The following is a 20,669-nucleotide window of genomic DNA, read 5'->3' on the forward strand; positions in this document are numbered from 1 at the left end:
ATTTTCAGCATTCAATGTACATGAGTAATGTACAGTTCCCCACAATCGTCTAATGAACAAAGTAACAGCATATGGACTATCGGACCAGTTGTGTGATTGGATTGAAGAGTTCCTAGGTAACAAACCGCAGCATGTCATTCTCAATGGAGAGAAGTCTTCCGAAGTAAGAGTGATCTCAGGTGTGCCGAAGGGGCTGTCGTAGGACGGTTGCTATTTGCATTATATATAAATGAGCTTGTGGATAACATCGAAAGTTCACTTAGGCTTTTTGCGGATGATGCTGTAGTATATCGAGAGGTTGTAACAATGGAAAATTGTACTGAAATGTAGGAGGATCTGCAACGAATTGACGCATGGTGCAGGGAATGGCAACTGAATCTCAATGTAGACAAGTGTAATATGCTGCGAATACATAGAAAGAAAGATCCTTTATCATTTAGCTACAATATAGCAGGTCAGCAACTGGAAGCAGTTAATTCCATAAATTACCTGGGAGTAGGCGTTAGGAGTGATTTAAAATGGAATGATCATATAAAGTTGATCGTCGGTAAAGCAGATGCCAGAGAGATTCATTGGAAGAATCCTAAGGAAATGTAATCCGAAAACAAAGGAAGTAGGTTACAGTACACTTGTTCGCCCACTGCTTGAATATTGCTCACCAGTGTGGGATCCGTACCAGATAGGGTTGATAGAAGAGATAGAGAAGATCCAACGGAGAGCAGCATGCTTCGTTACAGGATCATTTAGTAATCGCGGAAGCGTTACAGAGATTATAGATAATCTCCAGTGGAAGACTTTTCAGGAGAGACGCTCAGTGGCTCGGTACGGGCTTTTGTTGAGTTTCGAGAACATACCTTCACCGAGGAGTCGCCGGCCGGAGTGGCCGTGCGGTTCTTGGCGCTACAGTCTGGAGCCGAGCGACCGCTACGGTCGCAGGTTCGAATCCTGCCTCGGGCATGGATGTGTGTGATGTCCTTAGGTTAGTTAGGTTTAATTAGTTCTAAGTTCTAGGCGACTGATGACCTCAGAAGTTAAGTCGCATAGTGCTCAGAGCCATTTGAACCATTTGAACCGAGGAGTCAAGCAGTATATCGCTCACTCCTACGTATATCTCGCGAAGAGACCATGAGGATAAAATCAGAGAGATTCGAGCCCACACAGAGGCATACCGAAAATTCTTCTTTCCACGAACAATACGAGAATAGAAGGGAGAACCGATAGAGGTACTCAAAATACCCTCCGCCACACACAGTCGGGTGACTTGCGGAGTATGGATGTAGATGTAGAATGCGGGCATGTGCGCGTCTGTACATGTGTGCATGCCTGAGTATGCATGCGTGCGTATGTGTGTGTGTGTGTGTGTGTGTGTGTGTGTGTGTGTGTGTGTGTGTGCGTGTGTGTGTGTGCGTGCGTGCGTTATCGCTAGTGAAAACATAACACGTACCTCATCCGTCAAGAGGACTGAGTCGCTAGCGACCAGATCCGCTGCGTCCCGAGAACGCAGGAATTCAACCAGCTCCTGTGAGTCATTCGTTTCCAAGCCAAGGACCGAGCCCAGTCGGAAAGCATTCCAGCGGGCCTGCTCCAAGGTATTTGGACGTCCGATGAAGTTGCCGCTCTGAATAATGATCCTTGAGAAGAGTCCTGTACAAATTCAGACCTATATCAAACAACATTTATAAAAATATTAACATGAGACGTAGGAGATAGATACGAGGTGAATGATTATTTTGCAATTGTACTGTCCACATCTCATCATCATCGCCATCGTTATCATTATCATAACTGTACTTAAGGATTACGCCTTTCGGCCTGTTCTGCGTCAGAATTACTGATGCCGTGTCTTTAAGGGACGTCAAACGTTTCTCTTTCCTGTGGAGTCATATAGTTCTGCAGCGTTACTTATCCTGTTATTAGACATTGCTTCAAACATGGCCTTTCCAAATCAGTCTGTATTTTTTAACTCCAGTTGAAATTGGATCGTCATTTAGTTCTTATATGGTCCAGTAACGAATATCACAGTTTGAAGGGGAGGAATTGCATCTCTGATGATACTATTCGTCGTCATTGAGCAGCTGTTAGGACCTAGCATTCTCTACCATACAGCAGAAAGGGCAAAGCTATTACTTCCTAAAGTTCAATTAACATTTATTTCAGTGAGTTATGTGATACGTAAGTTGTGCCGTTAAAAAATTTCTGACTAACTGCAGCTCTCTGTATTCGTACATGGATATCTTAAATTGCAATGTAGACATTTAAACTTCGTTACTTGTTCAACTGCTTGTCCATCTATGATGATTTTAGCTCTTATGGGTTCCAGTTCTTGAAATTCGATCATATTTGTCACTTTTTTTCTCTGTCGATATAACCATTCGTTTTTTCGCGCCTATTTCGTTCAAATTATAAATTGTAATTTGAATCTTTTCTTCGGCTTCTATTATAAGTTGATCATACGCAAGCACTTGCGTCAATGGTCTAACACACGGCTTTCCGGAGTGGGAAGGAGCGCCTGCTCCCCGGCACGAATCCGTCCAGCGGACTTGAGTCGAGGTCCGGTGAGCCGGCCAGTCTGCGAATGGTTTTTAGGCAGTTTTCCATCTGTCTCGGCGAATGCGATCTGGTTCCCCTTATTCCGCCTCAGCTACACTACGTTGGCGACTGCTGCGCAAACAAGTTCTCCACGTTCGCGTACACCACCGTTACTCTACCACGCAAACATAGGGTTACACTCGTCTGGTGTGAGACGTTCCCTGGGGGTCCACCGGGGGCCGAACCGCACAATAACCCTGGGTTCGGTGTGGTGCGGCGGAGGGCTGAAGTGGACTGCGGTAGTTGTCGTGGGGTTGCGGACCACTGCGGCTGCGGTCGGGACGGAGCCTCCCCGTCCTTTTTAGGTCCCAAGTTGACATACAATACAATACCTACGTCAATTAAGATTATCACCACTTAATGTGTCACTTAATATAATGACCCTCTTTGAACGATATTGTCATTATAAGCCTGAAAAGGTTGTGGACAGTGGACAGCTTTATGTAACTACTTGATTACTACTATTAGATTCTGTCCTATTCGTTACAGTAAGGACCCTCATTTTGGTATTTTTGTATAATGGCTGAGTTGCTGTAATCAGATGTGCTGTAACTCCAGTTTCTTTTACTGATTCCGATATTATTTTCAGTTTACTCTCCTTCAGCGCCTTTTCAAAGTCGATAGAAACATTATATGTTGGTAATCTAATTCTCTTCATCCACAGTTACTTGTGACAAAGTAATCTATCTATTCTAAAACGTAACTCCAACATACGTGCTTCCACGAATGCTATTAATCGTTTTTTTATACATAATTCCAGCATACAGAACTTTAGCAGACTCATTCCTCGGTAATTTGAGCATTGTGAGGTATCGCCTTTCTTGTAAGTAGCGCTTACAATAGCTTCAATTCTTTCATCTACGATATGTTCGCTCAGTCAGCAAACATACACAAAATTTTAAAGTCATTCCTTTAGTTGATCAGAAGCATGTTCCATCAGTTTCATGTTCATAATATCAGTGCACAGTGACTTTTTCTTTTTTGTATCTTTGGTCATTTTTTTGCAGTTTTTGCACTGTTATTAGATCTAAAGAGTCATAGGAATTGGTGTTATATTCAGGAACTTCTTCATTTTCAGTCCATAAGCATTTAAGATAGTATAAACATTCCTTTTCGGATATTATATTTAATGAATCTCGTTCTTTTTTATTCAAGTTCTTCATAAAATTTGTACGCCCGACTTCTAACTTCCATGAATATCATGTTCTACTTTACTCACATATCGATCCAAATTCCACATTTTAATTTGTGGTATTTCCTCCTTTTCTGAACGAGATGTATTTTTATAGCTCTCTCTCTAACTCATATTGTAGGGTAATGACTAGGTTTTTGGATACTCCACTTTTGTTCATCAGCTTTACAACGGTACTGGGCACTATGCTCTGAAGCTTGAATGGTTAGCTCGAGCCCCAACGTGCTATGCCACGAAAAAATATGTACAGGGTGGTCCATTGATAGTGACCGGGCCAAATATTTCACGAAATAAGCATCAAAAGATAAAACAACAAAGAAGGAAACTCGTCTAGCGTGAAGGGGGAAATCAGATGGCGCTATGGTTGGCCCGCTAGATGACGCTGATATAGGTCAAACGGATATCAACTGCGTTTTTTTAAATAGGAACCCCCATTTTTATTACATATTCGTGTAGTACGTAAAGAAATATGATTGTTTTAGTGGGACCACTTTTTTCGCTTTGTGATAGATGGCGCTGTAATTGTCACCAACATATGGCTCACATTTTTAGACGAACAGTTGGTAACAGGTAGGTTTTTTAAATTAAAAATACAGCACATAGATGCGTTTGAGCATTTTATTTCAGTTGTTCCAATGTGATACATGTACCTTTGTGAACTTATCATTTCTGAGAACGCATGCTGTTACAGCGTGATTACTTGTAAATACCACATTTATGCAATAAATGCTCAAAATGATGTCCGTCAACCTCAATGCATTTGGCAATACGAGTAACGACATTCCTCTCAACAGCGAGTAGTTCGCCTTCCGTAATGTTCCCACATGATTTGAAAATGTGCTGACGCATGTTGTCAGGCGATGTCGGTGGATCGCAATAGCAAATATCCTTCAACTTTCCCCACAGAAAGAAATCCGGGGACGTCAGATCCGGTGAACGTGCGGGCCATGGTATGGTGCTTCGACGACCAATCCACCTGTCATGAAATGTGCTATTCAATACCGCTTCAACCGCACGCGAGCTATGTGCCGGACACTCATCATGTTGGAAGTACATCGCCAATCTGTGATGCAGTGAAACATCCTGTAGTAACATCGGTAGAACATTACGTAGGAAATCAGCATACATTGCACCATTTAGATTGCCATCGATAAAATGGGGGCCAATTATCCTTCCTTTCATAATGCCGCACCATACATTAACCCGCCAGGGTCGCTGATGTTCCACTTGTCGCAGCCATCGTAGATTTCCCGTTGCCCAATAGTGCATATTATGTCGGTTTACGTTACCGCTGTCGGTGAATGACGCTTCGTCGCTAAATAGAACCCGTGCAAAATATCTGTCATCGTCCCGTAATTTCTCTTGTGCCCTGTGGCAGAGCTGTACACGACGTTCAAAGTCGTCGCCATGCAATTCCTGGTGCATAGAAATATGGTGTGGGTGCAGTCGATGTTGATGTAGCATTCTCAACACCGACGTTTTGGAGATTCCCGATTCTCGCGCAGTTTGTCTGCTACTGATGTGCAGATTAGCCGCGATAGCAGCTAACACACCTACTTGGGCATCATCATTTGTTGCAGGTCGTGGTTGACGTTTTACATGTGGCTGAACACTCCCTGTTTCCTTAGATACGTAACTATCCGGCGAACGGTCCGGACACTTGGATGCTGTCGTCCAGGATACCGAGCAGCATACACAACACATGCCCGTTGGGCATTTTGATTACAATAGCCATACATCAACACGATATCGACCTTGGTAAACGTTCCATTTTAACACGGGTAATGTATCACGAAGCAAATACCGTCCGCACTGGCGGAATGGTACGTGATACCTCGTACTTATACGTTTGTGACTATTACAGCGCCATCTATCACAAAGCGAAAAAAGTGGTCCAACTAAAACATTCATATTTCTTTACGTACTACACGAATACGTGATAAAAAAATGGGGGTTCCTATTTAAAAAAACGAAGGTGATATCTGTCTGACCTATGGCAGCGCCATCTAGAGAGCCAACCATAGCGCCATCTGGTTTCCCCCTTCAAGCTAAACAAGTTTCGTCTTTGTCTTTTTTTCGTTTGACGCTTATTTCGTGAGATATTTGGCCCGATCACGATTAATGGACCACACTGTATTAGTTATGCTCAACCTCAGCTTAACTGAAGGGCCCAGAGATGTGGCTGGTCTCAATGTTCTGTTTTCGTCATAGGGTGCCGGCTCACATCTGTAGTAAACTCAGTTTTCAAGCAGAAATGTAAAAAACAATTCAGTCAGGAATTCCGGTAAAATTTAAATACAAAGAGTCACTCTCATTGATTTATAATTTGAATAAGAAGTTTATTTCTATTTTCCACGAAACTCTTCAATATATTCACTAATCACTTAAAATGAAGTCTGAGGGGATTTTAGGTAAGAGCGAGAGATAATAACTGATGCTACAACAGTTCCCTATAAAATCCATATGTCGCGATCACGACAGTCGACTGTCTGTTTACGGTTCACAAAATACACTGTTGTCTGCTGTCCTAAATCACTATATTGCGCTCAACTTGATCGTTTCCGAATGTCGCTACATACATACTTGTCCCCGAACATGGCTACCAACCCACTACTACCCCCAGATGCACGGCACGTCCGGCTCTTTGTGTCCCTCAAAACCAACTCCCCTGTCATCAAAGATGGCCACCCTATGCACCGTCGAAAAGACTGCCTAACTCAAAACAATGTCTGACAAAAAGAATTACGGATACTGTAAAACTAAACACCATAACACATATGACACATTGAAAAACATAGAAAATTTATGGGCAATAACTATTTCTGTTTTCTCGAAAATAATGTTCTCCTGGCGTGATATTGCTTTTCACAGATTTTTGATACTAAACATAAATAAACAGATAAAAATACGTACTTCATTACTCATCTCCCTCTTTAAACTTCAGAATGCTACCGTGGCGTGATATTGCTTTTCACGGATTTTTGATACTAAACATAAATCAACAGATAATAATACGTACTTCTTTATTCATCTACCTCTTTAAACTTTAGAATGCTGCCGATAGTTTCGTCTCTTTAAATTTATTTATTACGGAAAAGACGGTTTCTCTCAGTCGAATTCCATATTCCGACGTCTCATTCAAAAATGCTACACATTCAGCTAAATCGGCTATTATTGGTCGATGCAGCTCTACTAGCAGCATCCGCAAACACTTTGTTCATATTAATCGGCAAAAGCATTGCCGAAATATTAGCTGTTGAACTTTCATAAGTTTACAGTTTGTAAGGCGACAGTAACTTTTAAAGTGTTATATATTTTTGTGGCCCGTCTATCTAATTAATTTTACATATTTTGCATGAGTGCCAACTCGCACCTCCGTGTCACTCTTTTATCAATTTCTCCAAGCGAGTAAACACGGCCATATGCGCTCCTGCCAAGCATCCACTCGGGTTTTTCCAAGGCCGCGTAAATGCTAGGCGCTCGCCACGGCCCCGTAACAACCACCAGCCACGTGCTCTGCGGCGGGAAACTGCCGCTCTAATCTCCCTCCCCCCACAGCTTGTACGCTGACAACTTACTAATATGCTCGTTAAAAAGCAATAATCCGGTCTTAGAATATTTATTTTTCGTCGTTCCTAATGCTTCAGCGGTTGTTTGCGTTATAATTTCTTGAACAGTATTCCCTTCTCCGCTTATGTTGTTAGTTAATTATTTCTTTGGACATTTCTCATTCAGTCTCTTGTCAATATCTAATGATGATGTTTGGTTTGTGGAGCGCTCAACTGCGCGGTTATCAGCGACCGTACAAGTCCGCAACCTTCGCTCAGTCTAATCTCGCCACTTTCGTGACTGATGATAAAATGATGAGGACATCACAAACATCCAGTCATCTCTAAGCAGGTGAAAAATCCCTGTTCCCGCCAGGAAACGAAACCGGGACCCCGTACTCGTGAAGCGACAACACGACCGCGAGACTATGAGCTGTGGGCTGAATTTGTGATCTTTTAACTACAGCATACAAAATACAAGGACAAGCGTTTGTTTAAATTGATCTCATCTTTATTCGGAGATACTATAGACCTATACTTAATACAGCAACGAAGATATTATAAAAGGCGCAGCTGGTGATGAACAAGACATATATTCAACACAAGATGAAGACAGTTATCTCACTGTGATGTATACTGAGGCTTTGTGGCATTAGTGATGCATGCGTCACTGTTATCAGCAATCAGATGGCGCGCGGGACGCTCGTCTGTGTACCTTCTATTGTGATTCTGCAGGCGGTAACTGTGCTGAGTTTACAGGGGAACAGTGCCTGAAAAATTCATTCTAGGGTACAACCATGCACCACATGTGCTAAAAACCTTCAGAAATTTGAATGGCGTCGCATTGTGTGCATATAGGAAACTGGATAGAAGTACCGACGGAATGCTGCACATTCGGGGCGTAATGTGCCAGTGGTGATTAGCTGATCTCAACAGTGATCTGTGGAACATTCCGACGCAAATAGAAAATTTTCTGGACGTCCACATAGTACAGACACCAGTCGACGCAGCATTCGAGATGTCGCAGACCGAAGATCATTCACGGTAGAAATACGGGCTCTTATTGAACCTGCTATGCCACTAGCTACCGTTGGGAAGCGTCGCCTTGCACCAGGGTTTAGATCACATGTGGCTCTGGCCAGGTTACCATCGACACGACGCCGCCGCCAGACATGGTCACTCTGGTGCCATGGAAGAGTGGACGAGAGTTGAAAGATGCTCCATTGTCTCCAGTGATTAGAGTAAGTTCTGTCGGTAAGCGAGTGACGGACGTATACGAATATTGCGGATACGTGGAAAGTTGCAATTCCACTGTGCATTCAGCCACGACATTGTTGTCCAGTTTGAGCCATCACTTCTAACTGGGGGTCACTTCTGTTGTTTCTGCAGGTTCAAAAGTGGTTCAAACGGCTCTGAGCACTATGGGACTTAACATCTGTGGTCATCAGTCCCTTAGAACTTAGAACTACTTAAACCTAACTAACCTAAGGACATCACACACATCCATGCCGCAGGCAGGATTCGAACCTGCGACCGTAGCGGTCACGCGACTCAAGACTGAAGCGCCTATAACTGCACGGCCACACCGGCCGTCATTTCTGCAGGGTACAGTAATCAGTGTCCACTACAGTGAAAGTCTCTTGCCCCATTGCTACTGCCATTTATTCGACAGTAACGTGATGTACTTTCCAGCAGGATAGTGCCATACGGCTGATACTGGGTAATGTGTTGTTCGCGGTGTGCAGCTACTACCCTGGCCACCAGATCTCTCACATTTGAAAATATATGGGACATGATGAAGCAGGAAGGTAGTCGTTCTTCAGGGCCTGCAAGAACCATTGTAGAGTTGCAACATAAGTAGTGAGACCCTTGGGACAGTGTATCGGAAGCTGCCATTTGGCACCTTCATGTGGATGCAAGAATACACGACAGCTGTGCTTCCAGAACGGGGTACACTTTGTATTGATGCGACTAACTGGGCACCCTTTACTATGACATGTCCTTCACTTCGTGTGAATCGAATTAGTTGGTGCCCGAAGATAGGACACCCAATGAACGGAATTCCAAATCGGGTTTCTGTCCCTCTTTGACAGGAAGTTCATGTCTGCGACTTCGATCAGTTGTACACACTTATGGACGTTTGTCGATTGATCGCCTGAAATCTGAGTTGAAAACACGGTGAGATGCTCCATGCACCGATGTCTGTCTGCTTTCTGTACGTGTTGTAATTTTCACACACCTTCTGAAATCTCCGAGGTACCCAGGAATAATCCTGTATTTAAGAATGAACTTCCGTATTTTAATAAATTCAAAACTTTATTGTGGAGGTACTCACTTGGCTGAGTAATGTGACTCTAATAGCTTAAACGCCAATATCAACACTTACATTCACTTTGCACATCTTTTGTAGGTAAGTAATAACATTCACTAATCTTACTTTTTAGAGACATGTATTGTCATTTTGCATGAAACGATAGTCAGAGATAATTTCAGATACAAGAAAATCAATCTTTGTTCTAGCTTTGTACCACATTTTCTTTTCAGTGTACTCGTGTATTTTCAGTTTCAGTTTTCGCAGTTTTATAGAAAATATTCAAATTTCTTTGTGACTTTTTTTAAATTGATACCGAAGACTAAATGTAGTACTTCATCGAAAATGTCAAATGCCACAAAGGAGGCAGTAGAAAGCTATTAATCCTCAATCTAAGTTCTTTACATTTATTTAACTAAGTAAGTAATAAGTGAATGATAAGAACGAGTTAGCCCTTTCTAGTGAGTTATTGTTTCTAATCAGTCCCTCGAAAACAACCTTTCTGCCCTTCTCCAGCAGGAACTATTCAGCACAGTTCCGTCGTACTTTTCTTTCATCGCATTTGATGAAGAAACATGAGAGGTGTAAATCGGCCAACTGTTCATCAACGAACATATCTACACTGCCGTGTATCATTGTCAGCGTGCAACTAACACTGCCGGAACAAGAAACCCGAGATAAAACTGAACAATACTGAATACTAGCTTGAAAGCGAAGAGTAAAGTGGGCATTACTGTTGTAAACAGCGATTGCCGTGAGTGAATGGAGCAAGTTTGTTCTCAAATAAGACACACAGAACATACCGTGAACATTTCGAAGATTGTGCAGTTACGAGAATAACAGATGGAACGATAAGCAAATAATTCTGTAGCGAACCGCCGAAAATCACTGGTCTCCTATACCAAAACACTCAGAAAATATCAGTGAATACCATTCTTCGTCAACGGAATTCGTGTTCATTCCGTGTACTGGTTGCCGGCTCTTCCGGCACATTTAAATTCCCACTTGGTGCACAGATCACTGCATCGTCATCGCCATGTTGCGTCGCCATGTGGTGTAGCAGTCAGTCGTCAGGACAGCACGAGATGGGAGGGTCTAGATGTAGTGGCAATGCTGCGAGCATCTACCAGCAGAGATAAGTGTGGCATCAGTACAGCGTCAGCGGCTCGGCAGTTGGCCAAGAAGAATCATTTCAAATTCCTAAACTTGTGATTTACCTGCAATAGACCACATGACCAAACGAGTAGAAAACCCAGAAAGGGAAGGAGGAATTGAAATTATTCTTCATGGGTTGAGACGATATGTGAGGTTATTTCAGTGCTTTTGGAATCGAGTCGAATTTACACAGAACTTCGCAGTATGAGCTCACTTACTAGGATGTCGTTGCACCACATCTGGCCAGAATGCTTTCACTCACTAGGATGGGAAGGGTGTCGAAATGGCGAAATGGTACTGCATCCTCTCCAGAGGCAAGATGGTCCTCAACTTGTAACGCCGGAAATGCATATCCTCCTATTTTCATCTATTGTACTATTATTTTTTTTCCTTGTTTTGTTACCTCAAGATATGACATTTCTGTCTTCACATATTGTAATTGTTTTACTATTTGTATATATATATTTATACATTTATGTCGATGTATAGTTGGTTTGTTGTGTAAAGATTATTTGTATTTTTACGCTGGGTCTTGCCTAGGGAAAACTGCTATCGAACGATTACATCGATAGGTCGTGTGAAGAATCAAAGTGTGTAGGATCTTTGGTAGTGTTAACTCTGCCGCGTGGAGCGCGGGCAGAACAGTTGGAGTCTGGCTGGAGTAGCGAGTGGAGCAGGTGTGTTGTGTGACGCTCCCGCGAGTTGCCGCGCTTTCGGGGTTTGGCAGCATGTAATTGCGCTCGACTCGCGATGATAGTTTCTGACGTGGTGTCGCGGACGGGAAGCATTAGCTAGCGCACATCAAGAGCCCGTTTCGCCTGGTGACCGTGTCGAGAAGAAGGCGCGCCAACATCCAGCTTCTGCAACAGCGACGGCCGACAATGAGTGACTGTCGCCACCTCCTCGATCGACGGCTTCAAACCTTCAATCAACCAACAAGGAAGACTAAAAGCACGTAAAGTTTCAGAACTGTATGGCAGACCTCAGCTTTTCAAATTGTTCCATTTGCCTCGCAAAATTACAGCAACTTAGCATGAACCTTTGTTGCTCATTGTCCCAATTGCATTGCCAAGCAGGGTCCCTTCCTTTTCCGAAATGAGCCCGAGGGTCGTTGAAATTCAAACGCCAGCATCATTCGATTTCACTGCTTTAATTTCAACGTTCAGCTGGCTACAATATTTAGATTGCACAAGCACAAATTAAGAGTGCGAATTTTGTTACCGTATTTTAGTTACCTGTGACTGCAGCTCAGCTTGGTACGTACTAAATTTTACTATTGTTAATTGTTCAGAATCATTTAATTCAAGTTGAAAGTTAATTCTCTTATTTCTAAATTGCGTAGATTCAAGTAGCTTTTGAAATGATTGTTGAGGTAGTCCAAGACTAACCTTATTTTACTGAATGTCGATGTGCTTCAGAAAGAAAGCTCACTATTAACTTCAGTCACTAAATTAACTTTCGATTTTCCGGTTCCATTAATTCTTTTGTTAAATTAAGTGTAGCGAAATTTATTACTTCTGACAAACTTTCAGTTTTCACACTACATGTGTCAACCTTCAGTTGCCACGCTTCTAGTGCTAATTATATGTGTAATTACCTTTCTTTTTCAGTTACTATAGTAATTGTCCTTAGGACTGGCGACCGTAATTTCCCCCAAATCTCAAATATCTAATTACCGCTAGTTAATTGTTAACGTAACGGCCACACATTTACTTTCTTCATTAACTTTACCCCTTTTCAAAATTAATTTCCACCAGTTTCATTTGCATTTTTCCTTTCATTTTGATGTAACCCTTTCCTCCCTCTTTACCGACAGATTAACTTCGGTGACGATTGCTTTTCCCAAATTTCCATTAGGTACACGCGGTTTAATTTTTCACTGTCATTAAGGTCGATAAGTGAGGGGGAGGTTACAAACTATTGTAACTGGTCCTTCACATCCTGATTACTGGCACTCGGATGACGTTAACACTGGACCTGCTCCCACGCATATTCTATTGGGAACAAAGCTGATGCTGTCAGTGACCATGGGAGTATCTCAAAACGATACACGGTTCATAGAGACATGTGCCACAAATGGTCGATCATCATCCCATTGAAAATACTACCTCATTACTATCGCGCAAGCAGTAGCTCACCAGGAAGAAACATGTCTGTGACAGACTGTTGTGATCATCACAGTTCCCTCAGTCACTACCAGCCATGACTTGAAGTAATATCACACGGCCTTAACGCCAGGAGTAACAACACTATGTCTCTCCTAAACATTGTAAGAATAGAACCCCTCACCAGGTGGCGACCATACTCCCTAATGGTGGTAATCTGGAGTAGTTAAGAACGGTGATTCGTCACTGAACACAATTTAACACCAATCTTAGGCGGTCTATGGTTCTACAAAGCGAAATAGGTCCCAATGTACCCGTTTGTGTTGTGGTATTAACTCTAGCTTAAGGATGGCGTGGTAGTGCAGTAGACAGGCAGCTAATAGTCTCCGACCACCGGTGAGGGATGACACAAAAATGTTTCAGGAAGGCCATTACATATTTTCTGATGGCAGGCACAGGTGTGAAAGGTTTAAAATGTGGCTGACGCATAATACAGCGAATTGTGATGGTCAGATGTGGTCGACTGGAAGTTAGACAAATGTATCCCCCTCACGTTCCAAAGCAGTCTAACATCGTGGCGTTGTCCCATCGAATGCCCCACAGATTTAGATATTACGTGATTTGACCAATTGGAGTTGAAAACGCTGTCTCTCACGAGTAACCGACATCTCAGCGGCCTTTGGAGCGATTACACAATATGTGATACTTTTCATGCGCCTTATATACCCAATCAGGCCTGGTAACTACGCCGCGCGGGATTATCCGAGCGGTCTGAGGCGCTGCAGTCATGGACCGTGCGGCTGGTACCAGCGGAGGTCCGAGTCCTCGCAAGGGGCATGCGTGTGTGTGTTTGTCCTTAGGATAATTTAGGTTAAGTAGTATGTAAACTTAGGGACTGATGACCTTAGTAGTTAAGTCCCATAATATTTCACACACATTTGAACATTATGATTTTGGTAACTACACTAAATACGAACAATACTAATTCTTCCTGGCGGCCATTCTGTCACAAAGAATTAAAGCTTTGTCATCTACGTACCTGCCGATAGTGTGTATTGTAAAAAGTTACAGTGATATCCCACCATGCCTTCGGGGCTATTTTCGTTTCTTCAGGCAGTGTATTTCTCCAGTGGTTTTTTTAAGCACTGCCATTTGGTTACGGATTGAAAGAGTGATTTCTGCAACCTATTTGGTGAGCAAGTGGAATTTTGAACTATATAAAACGGCTTTGCTCTTCCACTCCTCCACGCAGCTTTTTCTCTGTTTGAAACTTACATGTCACTTTTCCTTCAGATATTGTACTGTATTCCCACATTCGTAAGCGGTGGTCCACGCCACGTGTATTGTTTTTATCAAAAAATCGTTCAAAACTAAGCTTGGTTGTAAAATTATTCATATTATTTATTTAAAATGTTTCATTTAATTTTATAAGTTTTGTGAGTTTGTAAAGACAATTTGATTTCCTTCTTGATAACGACTATGAATTTCGATATCTGAGATTAATAAAACACTAAGAGCAGTTCCTATTTGATATATATACACTCCTGGAAATTGAAATAAGAACACCGTGAATTCATTGTCCCAGGAAGGGGAAACTTTATTGACACATTCCTGGGGTCAGATACATCACATGATCACACTGACAGAACCACAGGCACATAGACACAGGCAACAGAGCATGCACAATGTCGGCACTAGTACAGTGTATATCCACCTTTCGCAGCAATGCAGGCTGCTATTCTCCCACGGAGACGATCGTAGAGATGCTGGATGTAGTCCTGTGGAACGGCTTGCCATGCCATTTCCACCTGGCGCCTCAGTTGGACCAGCGTTCGTGCTGGACGTGCAGACCGCGTGAGACGACGCTTCATCCAGTCCCAAACATGCTCAATGGGGGACAGATCCGGAGATCTTGCTGGCCGGGGTAGTTGACTTACACCTTCTAGAGCACGTTGGGTGGCACGGGATACATGCGGACGTGCATTGTCCTGTTGGAACAGCAAGTTCCCTTGCCGGTCTAGGAATGGTAGAACGATGGGTTCGATGACGGTTTGGATGTACCGTGCACTATTCAGTGTCCCCTCGACGATCACCAGTGGTGTACGGCCAGTGTACACCATGATGCCGGGTGTTGGCCCTGTGTGCCTCGGTCATATGCAGTCCTGATTGTGGCGCTCACCTGCACGGCGCCAAACACGCATACGATCATCATTGGCACCAAGGTAGAAGCGACTCTCATCGCTGAAGACGACACGTCTCCATTCGTCCCTCCATTCACGCCTGTCGCGACACCACTGGAGGCGGGCTGCACGATGTTGGGGCGTGAGCGGAAGACGGCCTAACGGTGTGCGGGACCGTAGCCCAGCTTCATGGGGACGGTTGCGAATGGTCCTCGCCGATATCCCAGGAGCAACAGTGTCCCTAATTTGCTGGGAAGTGGCGGTGCGGTCCCCTACGGCACTGCGTAGGATCCTACGGTCTTGGCGTGCATCCGTGCTTCGATGCGGTCCGGTCCCAGGTCGACGGGCACGTGCACCTTCCGCCGGCCACTGGCGACAACATCGATGTACTGTGGAGACCTCACGCCCCACGTGTTGAGCAATTCGGCGGTACGTCCACCCGGCCTCCCGCATGCCCACTATACGCCCTCGCTCAAAGTCCGTCAACTGCACATACGGTTCACGTCCACGCTGTCGTGGCATGCTACCAGTGTTAAAGACTGCGATGGAGCTCCGTATGCCACGACAAACTGGCTGACACTGACGGCGGCGGTGCACAAATGCTGCGCAGCTAGCGCCATTCGACGGCCAACACCGCGGTTCCTGGTGTGTCCGCTGTGACGTGCGTCTGATCATCGCTTGTACAGCCCTCTCGCAGTGTCCGGAGCAAGTATGGTGGGTCTGACACACCAGTGTCAATGTGTTCTTTTTTCCATTTCCAGGAGTGTATATTCCAACGAACCACTCTCTTACTCCTTGCAAGTAAAATATCTTCCGTTTCGCCAACACATATGCTACGTATAAGAGTTTCAGAGATATAGTGTAATCCCTGTTTAAAGTGGGCGAAAGGCAGTACGTAATAATGATTTGTTGGTGCATCTCTCCCAGAAGCAACGTAACATACTATCAGTGACTGGTAATAGTTTGTGAAAAATCTTTTCACATTTTGATTCAGTCACACTCATTAACAGTCAATGTCTTCAAATAATAACAAGTAATTCATTATAGAATTGCTTTGTATTATGTTGTAGTTATCCTGGAAGACCGGCGTTGCATTAAAACGTTCGCTGCCACTGTAATTGGCCTTACGTGCACATTCTGTAGCGGGTGTCCATGGACGCGCTAGTGCGTCTCGTTTATTTTTCCCGAAAATTGCGACAGTTTAGAGCACTTCAATTTTATTTTATATTCAAAAATAAAACGAAACATTCTACTGGCAAACGACATATTTATTGAACAAAAAATATAGTAAAAACAGCATTCAAAAACAAACACAAGATCTTGAAGAAACTTCTGAAATACAATGTATGTCAAATCTCAGAAAAGATACAATCAAGAACTTTACCATTTACACTCAAGCAAATAAAATAAATACGAAGTTCAAGAATAGTACCTAAGCATAACTGTCGAAAAATGAAAGAACACCTAAAGTGCTATCTACCTTTGGAGGTGGTGAATAACACAACAATTCAAACAATACCCTGCTTTATTTGGGCAATATAGGCACTCGTAAATCGTGTCTGTTCGTTGTCCTCGGCTGGCGCATGATCTGCACTTTTTTCTCGGTGTTTTTGATGTTCCAGTTGATTCTCATTTTACCACAACATGTTGGGGACTTCTAACTGGCCGTTCTACCTGCTTTTGTGGCAATAGTGCTCTTATAATACTGAGTCAGAATTCTTGGAGGGGCATTTTTGTTCCAGAATATTTATTGTGTAGGGCATGTACGTTTGTTAGCATCATTTTCACAACGTGGATAAAAAGTGTCTTGTTCCAGCGTATGGTTTTTCATTCCGAGAGGTAATCTGATAACATCTGATCGTTCGGATCAAAATGTTCAAATGTGTGTGAAATCTTATGGGACTTAACTGCTAAGGTCATCAGTCCCTAGGCTTACACACTACTTAACCTAAATTATCCTAAGGAGAAATACACACACCCATGCCCGAGGGAGGGCTCGAACCTAGTCTCATCTGAAGCAAACTCGGCTCCGTCAGACGCTTCACTGGATTACCATCCGTCCTCCCTACTGGCCAAGTCCGTTTCCGAATCGCTTTCTTCTAATATCTGTAATATTATTGTGTCCAATATTTTACGTTTCTTATGTTCTGAAGGGCCCGCCGTGTCACGATTGTTTTCCAAAAAAAATGTGTGTGAAATCTTATGAGACTTAACTGCTAAGGTCATCAGTCCCTAACCTTACACACTAATTAACCTAAATTATCCTAAGGACAAACACACACACCCATGCCCGAGGGAGGACTTGAACCTCCCCCGGGACTAGCAGAACTGTCCATGACTGCAGCGCCTTAAACCGCTCGGCTAATCCCGCGCGGCATTGTTTTCCATTTTCAGTCCCACAATAGAGAAAATCTGCAGGAAAAAAAAACAAACCGCACCCGTAAAAACTGAAGACAAAACGTTATAGTGCCTGCGCAATAAACCACACCGAATGGCTGTGCCCAAATAAACCGAACCGTGGTGCCTCGCCACACCTGAGTCTCTCCCCGCGCAGGCGCGTCCACGGCACGTGCACCAGTATCGGCCAGGCGCGCCGGTGCGCCGATGGCAGCCAACGTGTTAACGAGGGAGACTGTTCAAGTCCCTGTCCAGCTATCCAGAATTTAGCTTCTTGTGATTTCCGTAAATCGCTGTAGGCAGATGGAGGAATGGAGCCTTTAAAAGGGCACTATCAATTTGCTTCGCAACCTTGACACAGCCCTAAATTGTCTTCTATCTCTAATAATATCTGATGGAATTATATTTTCCTTGAGACATATTGAGTCTCAACTGTATCTTTGATAGGGATAGAATCTGACGCATAAAATAAAAGATGGTACTAAGGTCAGGACTTGAAACCGCATCTCCCACTTAGTACGCAGATGTGGGGCCAGTACACCACCTCGCATACTGCCACACACATTTATCTCCCTCCACTTCCTTGAGTTGTAGAGTGAGGTTTGTATTATGGCCGGCATTGGACTGCAACAGTCCATAAACTATGTCAGTCGCAATGTCAGAGTGGTATATTGGAAACACATTTGCCTAACAAGGAAAAGACCAAGGTTAAAGTCAATTCCTTCGCAAAAACTTTAATTTACTGATTCAGTTTCTATCCTTGTCTAATGATTTCGATGTAAACAAGACATTAAACCCTAATCTTCATTCCTTCCTTCCTTATCCCAGAAGAGCTTTGATGACTGGGAACATAGCGTGATTTTATTTCATTCAACATTTTTTCATGTTTTCGAAGGAAAATATTGGGAAAATATAGATGTAAAAAGTAAAATACACATTAAGAACGCATTATCAAATCAGATAATTGGAGACTAGCTGTAGGTGTTCAAAGATCAATACACCACAACCCGGTTATGATTTAAAAAAATTTTGTTCGATTTAATGCTTCAAGCGAATAAATATTTTTAGAGCAAAGCCCTTTTTCTGTGATCTTTGTCTTTTTCCTTGCATCCCTGTAGATGCCAACATTTCATCATCATACTACGTACTAGTCCTTGTAGGTAGGCTCTTTTCTGTTACATAATAATAAATAAATGCTATAGTTTCAATAAAATGATTTGACCTATGAAACATTTGCAAAAGGATCCTAGTAAGGCATTCTAAAGTAGCAGAACTGTAAATATCTTCTATCATGGTGTGTTAAACACCCATCAGACGCATGCTTTACCAGTGTTGATGCTCAGTTTAACCCACTTTCGGTGGCTTCAACGACCATTGTAATGCATGCAAACAGTGAGGTAACAGGTGGAGTTAGCACTGTGTACTGACCTGCAGACAGCGGTGACACCAGATGGAAGGACGCGCAAATGGCACCAGCACTCTCCCCAAACAGAGTGACCAGCTGAGGGTCGCCGCCGAAGTTCATGATGTTCCTCTGCACCCAGGTCAGCGCCAGCTGCTGGTCCTTGCTACCCGCGTTACCAGGAACCACCTCGTCACCCGTACTCAGGAACCCTGTGAAACACACAGCTTTATGGCATGCCCTCCACTTGAACTTCTTATCAGGCTGTAGCAGTTCGCGTGCTTGCTAAACGATAGTCGAGCGAACACGAGCACAACTGGGCAGGGGGAACAGACAGCTGACAAGCCGCCACTTCTGTCCCAGGGGTTGTAGCGCACGTGACCCTACTACACAGGCAGAGCGTATGTGGCTGGGGCTGGCCAAGCAGCTAGTGCGTAAGGACAACGCATACAATAATACTGTTTAGCGGGTAGCCTACTTTGCCACGAGTAATGTGAGGGGCGGGCATGTCCCACGAGGTAGCACTGTAACACCTTGCGTACCGTACCTTGCCCCATCTGCTTCTTAGTCGATGAAATGTTATGATGAACAGAAGAAGAAAGGAAATGGCACACTTGAACCATAACATGCTCTCCTTCTTTCATCCTCCTTTTTGCTTAAGAGTTGCTTACGAAATGACTTTTGACTGCTACAAAGTTTATGTTTCCTCAGCAGTAACCCTCGCAATACCTAGGGGGAAGTGAGTGTACTTTATGCTCACCATCTGAAAATGTTATAACATTATCAGTTACTTTACACTTTAAAATTCTGAAAAATATTTATTGTTTTCAATAAGTTCTTTTACCAAATAGCGCCACTGTTTAAACTTTTCGTTTAAACTTTGCCCAAAAATTCAAGTTTCCATTGTAGATCTCATTTTTTGCAGTGAACGTCATATTCAGTAAGTTCGTGTTCGGAACATTAGTTACACATCAGCATTTCTTTAAACAATACGTTATGAGTAAGCAACAGTTAAGGAAACTTATATGATTGTTAATTTTAATGGTGGGCATTAAAGTACCCCCCCTCCCTGCCAGCACTCTCATTATTGAAAGGGTGTTGATATTGCTCAGATTGTGCTAAAAATATTTTTAGGTTTTCCACCCTAATTACATATCACTACCTCGTAAAAAGAATAATGTTAATGTATGTCCATAACAATTACAATTTTAAATTTTTATTCTTCTTTAATTTTTTTGGGGTGGGCATCAGTTACCTCCACCGTCTGATAATGAGCGTTACGGAATATGTGTTGGTATTGCTAAACTATCGAAAGTGTAAGTGTGCAGGATCTATCCGTCAGATTGGCAGAAAGTTCCTAAATATGTCATTAACGTCTCACGGACAGGGCTCACAGTCAATAGAAATTTTTGAAAGACATCATGTTCCCCAGTGACTGTAGAAAATTACTTGTTCCTTACAGTCAGCAGCGAACATAATATCTTTCAAAATACCCTACACATGTATGAATATGGCATCACTCGTTCCTGCAAATTAGTTCAATAATTTGGAAGTCTTAAGGCTCTTAAGAACTGGCACAGGAAAGAAATACTTATGCAATAAATCTTTAATATCCCTCTGTGATACGACTGGCCTAATATGATTTTTATTTAATATATATAATCAGCTGTATAACCTCTCAGAAAAAATGTATTTCTCGATGTATGTTATTGTTGCGGCCCTCAACATGAAAAATGGTTTGATTTAATCCTCTATTTCAGTTTGCTGTGTGTAAGTCTCTTCATTTCTAT

General features: G+C 43.0%; 1 protein-coding gene across 1 annotated transcript in view; it reads right to left on the reverse strand.

The window, feature by feature from the left end:
* LOC126475041 (juvenile hormone esterase-like) overlaps nt 1-20,669 on the reverse strand; it is a 120,587-nt gene that overhangs the window by 40,233 nt on the left and 59,685 nt on the right. Inside the window, exons 4-5 of the mRNA XM_050102588.1 lie at nt 18,906-19,091; nt 1,445-1,644 (exon numbers count right to left, since the gene is read on the reverse strand). Coding sequence (XP_049958545.1) covers nt 1,445-1,644; nt 18,906-19,091 — 386 coding nt within the window. The remainder of the gene's footprint in view (nt 1-1,444; nt 1,645-18,905; nt 19,092-20,669) is intronic.

This window comes from Schistocerca serialis, chromosome 4 (assembly GCF_023864345.2).
Source record: "Schistocerca serialis cubense isolate TAMUIC-IGC-003099 chromosome 4, iqSchSeri2.2, whole genome shotgun sequence".
Lineage (NCBI taxonomy): Eukaryota > Metazoa > Arthropoda > Insecta > Orthoptera > Acrididae > Schistocerca > Schistocerca serialis.